General features: G+C 41.5%; 1 protein-coding gene across 1 annotated transcript; it reads right to left on the reverse strand.

Moving 5' to 3' along the window:
• Nucleotides 1–2,558: 2,558 nt before the first annotated feature.
• Nucleotides 2,559–2,999, reverse strand: LOC139453926 (uncharacterized). The gene has a single exon (XM_071235370.1). It carries the CDS (start codon nt 2,997–2,999, stop codon nt 2,559–2,561), a length of 441 nt encoding a protein of 146 aa, XP_071091471.1.
• Nucleotides 3,000–12,708: the final 9,709 nt, after the last annotated feature.

Genomic DNA, 12,708 nt, shown 5'->3' on the forward strand with positions numbered 1-12,708 from the left:
TGTTACTAAAAACCCGATATTGATTAAAAATGAGAGAGTAACAAGTGGTAGCTTTGTGGATTCGTTCTTGTTAAGTCAATATGGCTGCTGTCTGGTCAAACAGGGGAGTATCTAGAAATCGTACTAATTAAAAATCGTATACCATCACTCACAAGCAAAGTATAGTGAGTCAGAAGTATATGTATACACCATTAGTATGCGAGGTGTAACAGTTGATACCATTTGAAAAGAACAAGGCAACATAATGAAGTAGTTTTTCCCGTGAGAAAGTGACAACATGCTGAATCACCTTACTTGCAGAGTGAGTATAAATATAACGTGTTAGTGGTTCATTTCGGGAGAAGACACTTTACTCGAAAATGTCTGACAATCACATCCACACTACGTTTGAGTGGGCTGCTGGCCATTGGCTGTCCATCAACTTGTTCCGCGATGATGCTTGGGTGCATCTTTCAAACTACAACAGCAAAAAGGAAAGGAAAACCATTTCCTTGAAAAGCAGTGTATTTAGAAAACTGATTGAAGATCGCGAACAAATTCTATCTGCTTTGGAGGACTATTTTCAGTGCTTTGGCTATTATTATTATTATTATTATTATTATTATTATTATTATTATTAATTTAGCCTTCCTTTTCAGCCATCGTGGGGTACAATGCTCAGTGAGACGAGAAAGGAAAAGACTGCTTCGGCGTAGATTGCATCGCGGGTATTATCGACACATACGCGAGCATCTCACTATGTTTTTTAAAATAAAAGCATATTTTTAATCAGACTGTGTATGTTTTATGTTTCAATTCGCAGTTATTCGCGCTCTTGGTCTATCAATGTGATATGAGCCACTAGTGTGATACCAGTTACCTCCCTTGGATCACGAGGGCAGGCCGCTCGCTTCACCCGTCTTTCGGTGTATGTATTCATGCCAGCCAGCGTTCATTGTTTCTTCACTGTCAATAGTGTATTACCTCCCTTACACCGGTAAGCCGTTCGTCTACAGGTATCTGGTGTAGCCGAACGGTCTGACCGTTCTTTTTCCAGCAAAGTTTACTACATGATGATATATAAGAATAAATTAAATCCAGCCATGTACAATTGATGGAATAAATATGATTAAACCAAATATGAACTGAGCGAATGGTTAATTCAAACGGAATATATGGAGGAATGATTAATGAAACAGTGTTGTACAGTCATAAGGTAAGTTCACTTATTTTCATTATTACTATGACATCAATGAGTTATATGTCATAAAGCAGAAAACATACGAATTACATATCTGCAGATGGGTATAATTTATTCTTTCTACTCAAGTTCTAACATAATGGCGAAAACAAGTAACAGCTATATTGTCTAGTTGGTGATCGTCTAAAAGCAACATTTAACCCTTAATGTTACGTTAGCACACTGAAACAGATAAAAAGTTAAAGAGTGATAGAAATGTTAATAGATAAAGGTTAATAGATATAGGTGAATGAATACCGCTATGAACAATAACACAATATTTTAACACTTAGTGAAACGTGAATGAAGTAGAGAAAAATGTTTATAAATGAATTGACATCGGTGAAAGGTTCAGCGGCTAAAACCCACATATGAATAGATTTACTCTTGCGTGTTAAGAGTGGGTGAGAGAGAGCTACCCCTAGTGTATTGATACTAATGTGCGGTGACATAGTTACATGTTTGAACAGAGCGAATGTATACAGAGCAAGCCTTACTGCTAGTCTCCTTTAGCAAAATTTGCTTCTATTGTGTGATTTGACTGGCCTCTGTGGTATGCATTACAAGAATGCTTTTGTTTGTTTCTTTACCCTACGCTCCACAGGAATGCTTTTGTTAGAAAAATTCCATGCTCCACAGGAATTTGTTGAAATTCTATGCTCCACAGGAATGCTTTTGTTGGTGCTCCACGCTCCACAGGAATGCTTTTGTTGGTGCTCCACGCTCCACAGGAATGCTTTTGTTGGTGCTCCACGCTCCACAGGAATGCTTTTGTCCGGAAGGTATTACTTTCTTTCTACTGACCTGGCCGAGGGCGATCAGCGGTGGTACCCGTTTGCTGTAGACGTGTCTGTAAATCATAAACAGTCCGTCGACTACAACCCATCGTCCTTGCGACTTCAGCTACGGACGTTCCCGTCTGCAACATGCAGATGGCACGTTCACGTTGCACATTTGAAAGGCGTGGCACGACAAATGGCCGTAAAGACTTTTGTTTTCTTGTGTTTTTTGTTGTTGTTAATGACTGCTTACAAGTATGGCTGAAAACACGTGCGGTATTATGGCCACGTGACGAGTTGCACGTGAAAAAAAACCTTTTACCACTATAGTGCTGTGCACATGATTTTGATCGATTCACCTGTACAAAAAACGGGTGTTGTCTGAAGACAATACGTTGCCATTACTGTTTCAATACACAATAAGGGCCCACAATGATAACTGGTCAAAATGTGAAGTTTTTAATTTGGTTCAGTGTATGTGGATGGGCGCCGTACCAACTTTGTTTATACTACTCCTCGAGAGCTCTTGAATTCTATGGTTACTTCTGGCTCACGGCAACTTAACATGCAGCTGGAGATTTACTATCAATGAATTTGTTGGAAGTGTCTCCTACAGCAGCGACCGATGGTAGAAACTTGGCATTAGGGTTTCCTACAGCAGCGGCCGATGGTAGAAACTTGGCATCAGGGTTTCCTACAGCAGCGACCGATGGTAGAAACTTGGCATCAGGGTTTCCTACAGCAGCGACCGATGGTAGAAACTTGGCATCAGGGTTTCCAACAGCAGCGGCCGATGGTAGAAACTTGGCATCAGGGTTTCCTACAGCAGCGACCGATGGTAGAAACTTGGCATCAGGGTTTCCTACAGCAGCGACCGATGGTAGAAACTTGGCATCAGGGTTTCCTACAGCAGCGACCGATGGTAGAAACTTGGCATCAGGGTTTCCTACAGCAGCGACCGATGGTAGAAACTTGGCATCAGGGTTTCCTACAGCAGCCATCGATGGTAGAAACTTGGCATCAGGGTTTCCTACAGCAGCCACCGATGGTAGAAACTAGGCATCAGGGTTTCCTACAGCAGCGACCGATGGTAGAAACTTGGCATCAGGGTTTCCTACAGCAGCCATCGATGGTAGAAACTTGGCATCAGGGTTTCCTACAGCAGTGACCGATGGTAGAAACTTAGCATCAGGGTTTCCTACAGCAGCGACCGATGGTAGAAACTTGGCATCAGGGTTTCCTACAGCAGCGACCGATGGTAGAAACTTGGCATCAGGGTTTCCTACAGCAGCGACCGATGGTAGAAACTTGGCATCAGGGTTTCAACGTGGCAACACCGAAACTTGATGAACAAGTGTTGCACAGATCTACTGTAGTTAGGGGATTCCTTAGGACATTAAGTTTAACAGCTGTGACTTTCAATTCATGTACAGTCGAAAGCATGTTCCTGGAAATTTGAAACAATAACTTTGCCATACTTTGCCCTCTAGTAATTCATAACGATAATAAACTGATTGTCGTTTAATCAAACATCAGCAGCTGTGAACTGTAAGATATGTTTTTTTCAGGTGCGGCGCTTAAAGGTTTGGCTTAAGATAACAAAAGGTGGCTAGTTGTCCTACTATATATCAATAAAAGGGGGTTAGATCGTCTACCATATCATTAAAAGGGGCTAGCTCTTCTACTATATCAATAAAAGGGGCCAGCTGTTCTACCATTTCAATCAAAGAAGGCTAGCTGTTATACTATGACAATAAAAGAGGGTTTTAGATGTTCTACTATATAAAAAAATGGAGCCAACTATTCTACTAAGTCAATAAAAGTAGGCTATCTGTTCTACTATATCAAGTGAGGAAGCTTATTGGTTAAAGCGTTTACTCGTCACGCCGAAGACCCGGGTTCGATTCTCCACATAGGTTCAACGTGTGAAGCCCATTTCCTTTTCCTACGCCCTGATACTGCTGGAATGTTGCTAACAGCAGCGTAAACCACACCGAATTCACTCCTTTCATGGAGAAAATAGCCCTTGAAGATAAAACATGACTATCTGGTATAATAATATAATTATCTGTCATCTTGTTGTTTTAGATTATTCTTTCATTGCTCAGAACAGAATCATTGCGAAATGAAAGAAGCACAAAATACTTACATAGAGATTTCACTAAATTCTGGCTGCGGACATTATCCAGAGTACGCACGAGATGTATCGTCATGGAAAAATGTACATAATCACGCATGCTGCTTAATAACCTGCTTGATCCTGTGGAGGAGCGAAGTCTTGAAGGGGATGGCGTATCATAATATGGTTTAACGCCGCTTTTAGCAATACTCCAGCAATATCACGGCGGGGGACACCAGAAATGGGCTTCACACATTGTACCCATGTCGGGAATCGAACCCGGGTGTTCGGCGTGACGAGCGAGCGCTTTAACCACTAGGCTACCCGACTGCCCCTCATCAGTAGAGAAGGATCTTGACATATGGTGGTTGATGGATGATGTTGATGGCGATAACAGAACGTTTTTGATCAAAAGTAACTTATGATGTATGTGTAAGAATGTAGAACATATATCATTGTTTGTAGTTACTTGGTACATTTGAATGTTTTTGGTCCAAACTTTAGCCATTTTGACGTTCTGCACTTGCCGAAAATGTATAACGATGCGCCGTTACTGAGACTGACTTACTGAGGTGGTTAACAGACCTTTCCCATCTTATGATGACTTTATTTGAATCTATTTGTTGTAACCAAACTACAAGACATGTTGTTGTGGACCCATTAGAGCATACATTCGCCCGCACCTCTCCTTTTGAGACCATCTCCGTGGTCTACTGGTAGACCGTTCGCCAGGAGAGCGGAAGGTCCGGGGTTCGATCCCAGGCCGCGTCATACCAAAAGATGGTACTTGTTGTTACCTTGTCGTGTAAACAGCGGCATGGCTTCCCAGTGGGTTAGCATTTTAAACCGGCATCAGTCCGGACTTGTACAAGCAGCCACACACACGTGCATGCACGTCGCTATATAAGTGCAATAATCTTGGATGCGACGTTAAAACCCATTTCACCTCACATCTCCTTTTGAAGAACTATGTTATTGCGCGATATAGCTGGCTGATCTATCTATCTATCTATCTATCTATCTATCTATCTATCTATCTATCTATCTATCTATCTATCTATCTATTGTGTAATTTTATATATATTTATTAGCATATATATATATTGGCTAAAATGGGTTTAATTAATGTAAATATATTCTCTGTTTATATACCCTGTTTCTGTTGACAAAGTTATCCTGTTCTACGTTTATTTGATGGATTTTCAAACTTGATTTTAAAACACCATGTCGGGTTAATCGAACCCCTTATATCCCTCACAGATTTTGGTGTCAGAAGTAGGATCCCTTTGGAAATTTTCATGAATAGTTGTGTAATTGTTTTTCTGAAATATTCCATTTACAATTCTTATCACATTTAATGGATACTCAATACCAGGAAGTTAACCCTTACTATCTCAAGTCACATGTACCCACTGCACCCCCCTGGAGAATGTCAGACGCGTAGAGAGTAGCAATGAAATGATGGATTGTGTTGGCTACGAAAGGAATCCTGCCCGATCGGTGATAGACAGCCAAGCACACTTATGCACCTGAGTCTCGCTGGTCTAGCCATCATGTACCAAATGACAATTCTCCTGATCAAAGTGTCGTAAATACTTTGACACAGCTGTCCAACACTGTACTAAATCTGGCCTATTTAACTCAAGCGTTAACTCTGTGCCCTTCAGGTCAGACAGTCAAACAATCATAAGCGCGTATAATTCCTACAAATATCCTAACTCTATTACATCATAGCCACAAATTCCCATTTTTGCAATAATCACACCATAAAATCTTTAGATTTTTCGACAGACGTCCTCTTCACTGCCAATTATCCCACAGTTTTGAGGTAAACCCTATGTCTTGACAACGGTGGTATAAGAAGCAAGATCGTTGACGGAAGTAGGTAGCTTTAGTTTACGTATTGTGGGGTATGGATGCCTCCCCACTACCGTCATCGGGAGTCTGCTCAGGGTGTGGAATTGATCAAGCGATCGGGGACCCTCACCCTAGATGTAGTACTTGTAGAAAGAGCACATGCACTCCAAGATCAAGATGCACTTTCTGCAAGGACTTGTCAAAGGAAAAAATTGACAAGCTTTATAAAGCCTTAAATTGTCCTAAATCAAAATCCAGGAGGAAGACAAGATCATCGGACAAAAAGTATTCTCTCCCCAAACCAAAACTAAATCTAAATCAAATGTGGAAAAGTGTTGTGTCTCAGGTAAATTGACTTCCTTAGAGAAACACACGGGCTCAAAAGGGGTGATGTATAAAGAGAACCCGTTTGTTTCTTTTGAGGAAAATTCACGTTGCTCAACCCACCCGTCAAAACTATGGAGCAGGCATCCGGCTCTGGTCTTGGTACCGCAGCCTTATGCCCGGGTGCTATGGGTAGTTTGGTCACCCATGGTTTTGAAGAAACATTTGGAGCCCAAATCTATTCCGACCGATAGGATTTTACGCTTTTCAAGATTGTAAGTACGCTTCTCAGGAGGATGCGAATAGTACACTCACGTTCAAACAAAACGACTACTCATTTAAAGATATCATCTATGAAATTCATCACTTGATCCCATCTGTAAAGCCCCCAAGCAATGCGGCAGAGGATCCAGTGCTTATTGAAAGGGCTGGTTATGAAAATCCTGTAGTAAAGAGGGAAGGTTTTCATACTTTTCCATATCAATCATTCACTGAAAATATCACAAAAATGAATACGGATTTAAATGCCTCTACCAATAGAGCTTTTAGCATTCCTTATCCTCACAAAGGGAGACAATGTTATAAAACTCACAACTGTCCATTCCCCACATCTCCTACCATTTATGATGAATATTTTGGTCTGGTCAGGCACCCTAATACCAGGATAAATGTTGAGATGAACAAATTCAAAGAATTTTACAGTGTTAACAAGCAGATGATAAATATTAGCACGTATATGAACTGGTTTGCAGCAGGCATCAGACATGTTCTTCCCCCTGTTAACTGTGAGGAATTTACTGGCCAACCTTGTGACACAAAAGTTGAGATGAATTTGGAACAAGTTGGTTTCATTCGTAGTGCGCTGGATAACACACTGAAGATGCACGAAGATCTGCAAACTGCACAGGTATGGATGTCAACACAATTCCTGCTTACTCAGCGGAATCATCTTATTCATCAGGTTAGACACAATATCTCAGATCCACTAAGACAAAGTTTGATGTCTCAGTCGATATTGTCGCCCCAGTTCTTCAACGGCAGACTAACCTCTGTGATTGATGAAATTTCACGCACCCTTAATCAGAGATTCCAAAACTCCACTATCTCATCGGCATCTATGAGAGGCAAATCATTTCATATACATTATGATAGGTTATGCCCGCGCATTTATCTAGTATAGGGGAAGGTGAGGTAGTGATGGATATGGGGTTTGATTTCTCCCACATGATGAATTCACTTCTATAGCGACGTACTTATACTGACTGTCCGAGTGGGGGCTCCTGTCGGTTTTATAGTGCTGGTCCACTGAGATGACATGCCGCATTAAACACAGATCGCCCACTCCACCCTGTTATCCTCTCAGTCCTGACCGACAGGCAGGGGGTCAATACATGAGATGAGAGTGTGTACCAGATGCATTATATACATCGATGATAAACATAGATGATCAGAGAGTGCAGCATAAATGTTATAAACATCAGTTATAAAATAGATTAGAGCGTGTACTAGTTGTTTTATATACATCAATTATAAATATAGATGCTGAGGGCGTGTAATGTATGTTTGTAATACACACACACACACACACACACACACACACACACACACACACACACACACACACACACACACACACACACTCACACACACGTGCATGCATATCAACATATAAGTGCAACAATTTTGAACGCGACGTTAAGCCCAATTTCACCTCACCAGGTACATGTATCACCTGGGCCACCGACCATAGAGCAGATGACTGTTCCCTGTTCAGTTTTTCTTTGTTCAGCTACACATTCCTGTTCTTGAATCCATGTGGATAAGACTTTCGATTGGCCATGAATGATGTGGGCCGTCAGGCGATTCATATTAGGTCGTATTTATAAGGAGTCGCGCTATATGATAGGTCGCGTGACAGCTTAATGGGGATTGTGGAAATTTCCACGGCACTGACCAGGTAGGTCACAGTTCCGTGGAAAGAGGAAAGGTGTTGCTTAAAAAAAACAGGGCATGTGTTGTTTCAAACAAGGACGTGGACAATACCCACCTAATGTCCACTTGGGTATCTATATATTACTGCATGTCCTCTCCCAACCCCTGACTACAAGATTCTGTAGTGTGGGACGTTTTTCAAGCAGAGTTGCCTCTTTGGGTTGAAATGTCAATTGACTAAGATCTTCATGAACAGAGATTTTGCCTTTCATTGACCTTCTAAATAAACAAACCAGTGAGAACGACAAACCGCTCAAGAATCTGCATTGTGTTGTCAGAGATATCTGCTGACTTCAGGAAATACTTGACACGTATCCCAAGCATATGAACCGGTGATTGCATGAAATAGTGACAATGTCTTTGAATTCTGTGGACCCCAAGAAGAAAACCCTCGGCTGTTTCAGTCAATCCAACTGCACCTCCATCTCCTTTCATACGGCTATTGAATTGTTCATGTGTCTGACCTTGAGCCACATAAGAAAATGTCCACCGGAACAATATTCGAGGTTCAGCGGTGCTCGTGCTCTACTGTAAGAGGGACATATCTGTGAAATGCAAGCCATTAATTTGATAAGTGTTGCTGCAAACTTTGGGAAATCTGATTTTATAATTGCACCCACCAGGCACAATATGCAAAGTTCTTGTTCAAGGACAAGGGGCCAGTAGTGAAACGGACTGAGCAGCTTACTTCGGGGCACACCAGTTTCTGAAAGGATCGCTTCTGTTTCCTTATATCGCACGTATGTCTCATGTTGTAGTAAGATGGGTACACATGATGAAGGAATCAGCAAATCTGCCTGAGGCAATTCCAGCAGCACAGATTGCAGTTTCCATCTACTTCCTTCGGGACAGTTTCTTAGAATCCTGAAAGCAACTATTTCTATATGCATATTTACCAAACATAAGGACGTTCATCGTATAACTCAGGACAGTTGAATTGTTTTAGCAATTGTGTATCGCGGTTCATCCACGGCAAGCACATGCATCTGACCAGGATTCAAATGCTCAATAACCTTTCTTACCACATTAATTGAAAGTTGTGTCATAGCAACAGAGTGTGCACATTCTAGAACATTGGCATATGGGCAATTGTTTTTGGAGGCTATGTTTGTCTTGTTTTCCAAGTACTTCCGTCATGTGATAGGACCAGTTTTACTCATGGTCAGGCATTGTGTTAACACTATCTACATCCTGGGTGAAAGGCCATTTTAATTACCCTTCTTGCGAAAACAGGATTGGTGTGAAATTAGTATATACTGTGGGCTGTTTGGAAATGGTTTTCCTTGTTTGTGTGTTTTCGTGAGCCTAAAGAACAACATATGATGTTCGATCCTCTTTAACTGTTGAACGCTGCTGCAATAGTGAAATGTTGGTACCATGAAGTGGATATGTTGCTGTTGTAGAGCAGGGATTATGATAGATGTTATCCTTTGAGAATGTTGGTGGGTATACCACACCTTCGTCTTCATAAACACCACAAACTGTGGTACATCTGTTCAAATACACCATATTTTGAAATGTGTCAACAAGATCACGTTTTCTTGTTAAATACCAACTGGGACTTGTATTTCTCGGTCTCATTGGTGTCTTTGTGTTGATGAGCTGGTGCACCAAGAGTTCTATGATTGTGGGTTCGAATCCCGGTTCGCCCCAATTAAGTTTCCAGGTTTGCCAGCACCATACCCGTGCTCGTGGGTTTCACCGAAGTGGTAAACGTCTAAGACCTGCATCACTTCGGGATCACCCATCTCGCTCACTCACTCACGCACTCACTCACTCACTCACTCACTCACTCACTCACTCACTCACTCACTCACTCACTCACTCACTCACTCACTCTGGGTATAAACGCTCGGTTTCTTGCACCTATTTAAAGAATACACAGAAGAATTAACAGCAAAATGAATTCGCTGTGCAGAGTTGCGTCCCTTGGGCACGCCAGAAACCTCTGATTGTGGGTTAGAATCCCGGTTCGCCCCGATTATGTTTCTAGGTTTGTCAGCACCATACAAGTGGTAAACGTCTGAGACCTGCATCACTTCGGGCTTTCCTCCCACAATAAGCTGACACGCCATGATATAACTGGAATAATGTTAAAAGCGGCGTTAAACCCAAGTCACTCACTCACGCTTTGAAGACAAGATGTTCTAAGATACAGTAAACTACGTTTGTAACGAACACGCTTATAACGAACTGGCGGAAATGTTTTTTGGTCCAAGCCATTTGCTGTATATATGGTGTATATATGTTTATAACGAGCCATGGTTACAACGAACTAAAATTAGTGGTCCCTTTGTGTTCGTTATAACCATAGTTTACTGTAGTTTGGAATGCTTGAAGAATTGTTTTTCATACCTGATCCTACAAATTTCATACTGACTAGAGCTTTCAAAGAGGCAGGTAAATACTGTTTATGGCAGTCAGTCAGAAGGAAATGTTCCTCTGAAAGTTTGTTTCAACCTTAAATCACGTCTGTGGATAAGTGTTGCTCGTTTAGTTAGCCTTAATGATTCAGAATCAAAAAGGCATGTTTCAGTGTTTGTCCAATATCTTTATCACATTCCAAGTTCAGTTACAGAATTTTAACCAAGTTCATGCAGTCCAATATATTCCCAGATCTGCCTTACGGAATACACATCTTGCTTCAAATGAATAAATTTTTGGACCAAAAGCTTATACATTCAGTAAAGCATTACTTGGAATTGAGCAAATGATACTGATATTGTGGACAAACATTTGAATTTTTTTTACAATATACAACATTGACGCAATTAAGTTTATATAAATGACTAAAATTGACAAAATAATGATGATATATTGAATATAAATTGACGTCATAAGAGATTTTAGCCATTTTGGCGGCCATCTTGGATTGTCTACCACAGGTGGCGCTGCTGAGGTGGATCCATATCCATAAATGTTCGGAATGTTTCAATGTATACAAATGCACAAAAGTTAAGCGCCACTCACCATATTTTTGAGCTGTTACTTTTGGCACTTAATGATGACTATTATAACGAGATGTACGATTGTTATAAGCCGTATATGTAAACCTCATGTGATGCAAAAGTTGTCCCAAAGCAAGTTCATATCAGCAGACCATATCAGGTGTCACATAGACACCCTAGGGAGTGCAGTGTCTATAGCAAGACAGAAACGTCAGTAACATGTGTATGATCCACAGCTTCAACCCTATGCCTCATACTCATTACAAGTCATTGAATACTTCTCTGAGGCAAGCGGATCCATTCTTCATGAAGTGCGGCTTCAAGTCCAGCAAGATTTTGAACTGGGGGTTCAGGATGTCTGATTTTCCGGCCAAGAATGTCCCAGAGATGCTCAATCGGATTAAGATCCGGACTACAGGCCGGCCAAGGAAGAGTGGCAATAGCTTCTTAATGCAAAAAAGCCAAAACTGACCGAGATCTGTGTGGTCTTTTGTCTGTTGTCGTCCATGTTAACAGGTCTTGTCTGAAGAGGATGGTTGTCAAAATGAGGGACTACCACTGGACGAAGAACGGCATCTTAGTATTGTTGGCCATTCATGGTTTCCACGAATTGTCACCAGCGGAAGTTTGCAGCCGAAGGAAGCACAACCCCATATCATGACAGACCCCCCGCCACATGCTGAGGTCTTCTTTATGTTCCTTGGTGCAAAAGGAGTGTTACGTTGCCTCCAAAAACGTATTCGACCATCAACAGTTCGTAGCAGCATTCGACACTCGTCAGACCAATGAATCCTTCTCCAGTTGGCCAAGTTCCATCGACTACGGGCACGACACCATATCAGACGATTCCGCATCCGCTCTGAGGTGACGCCTTACGGTCATCGTCGAGAGTCTCTGATGGGTAATCCACTGCAGTCTTAAATCGATTGAAGTGGCAAATGGATTTCGTCTGACTATCCTGAAAAGACGTCTATCCTATCTGTTGGAGGTCTTTCTTGGCCTACCAGATCTATGCCTGTCATTGACATCATTGGTTTGACCATGTTTGACAATCAAACGAGTGATAATACTGTGATGACGACCCATTTGTCTTGCAATGGCCCTGCATGACATGCCAGTATTTTTCATGCCTATCACTTGCCATCTTTCAGCGTTTATTAACTTTCTCCTCACCATGGCTAATTTTCAACCTCTATTGGAAGGGGAATCTCACAAAGGAGCAAAATGCAAACTTGAATTTCACTATTTATAGGGTAGGGGAACTGCAGCAACACGCAAAGCACGCTTTCCTTGTGGTATCTGGACAAATTTGGGTTCCTGAAACTATGGAAGCCTAATTCAGTCATACGTCATCATATTTCGTATTTCGTGAAATCAAGAGACTATGAATGTGGTGGCGCTTAACTTTTGTGCATGTGTATATAAGTGTGCCAAGTTTGGTGCTTTTAACCCAAATTGCACAATTTTGAC

This window comes from Haliotis cracherodii, unplaced genomic scaffold (assembly GCF_022045235.1).
Source record: "Haliotis cracherodii isolate W230 unplaced genomic scaffold, xgHalCrac1.p SCAF_10, whole genome shotgun sequence".
Taxonomy (NCBI): domain Eukaryota; kingdom Metazoa; phylum Mollusca; class Gastropoda; order Lepetellida; family Haliotidae; genus Haliotis; species Haliotis cracherodii.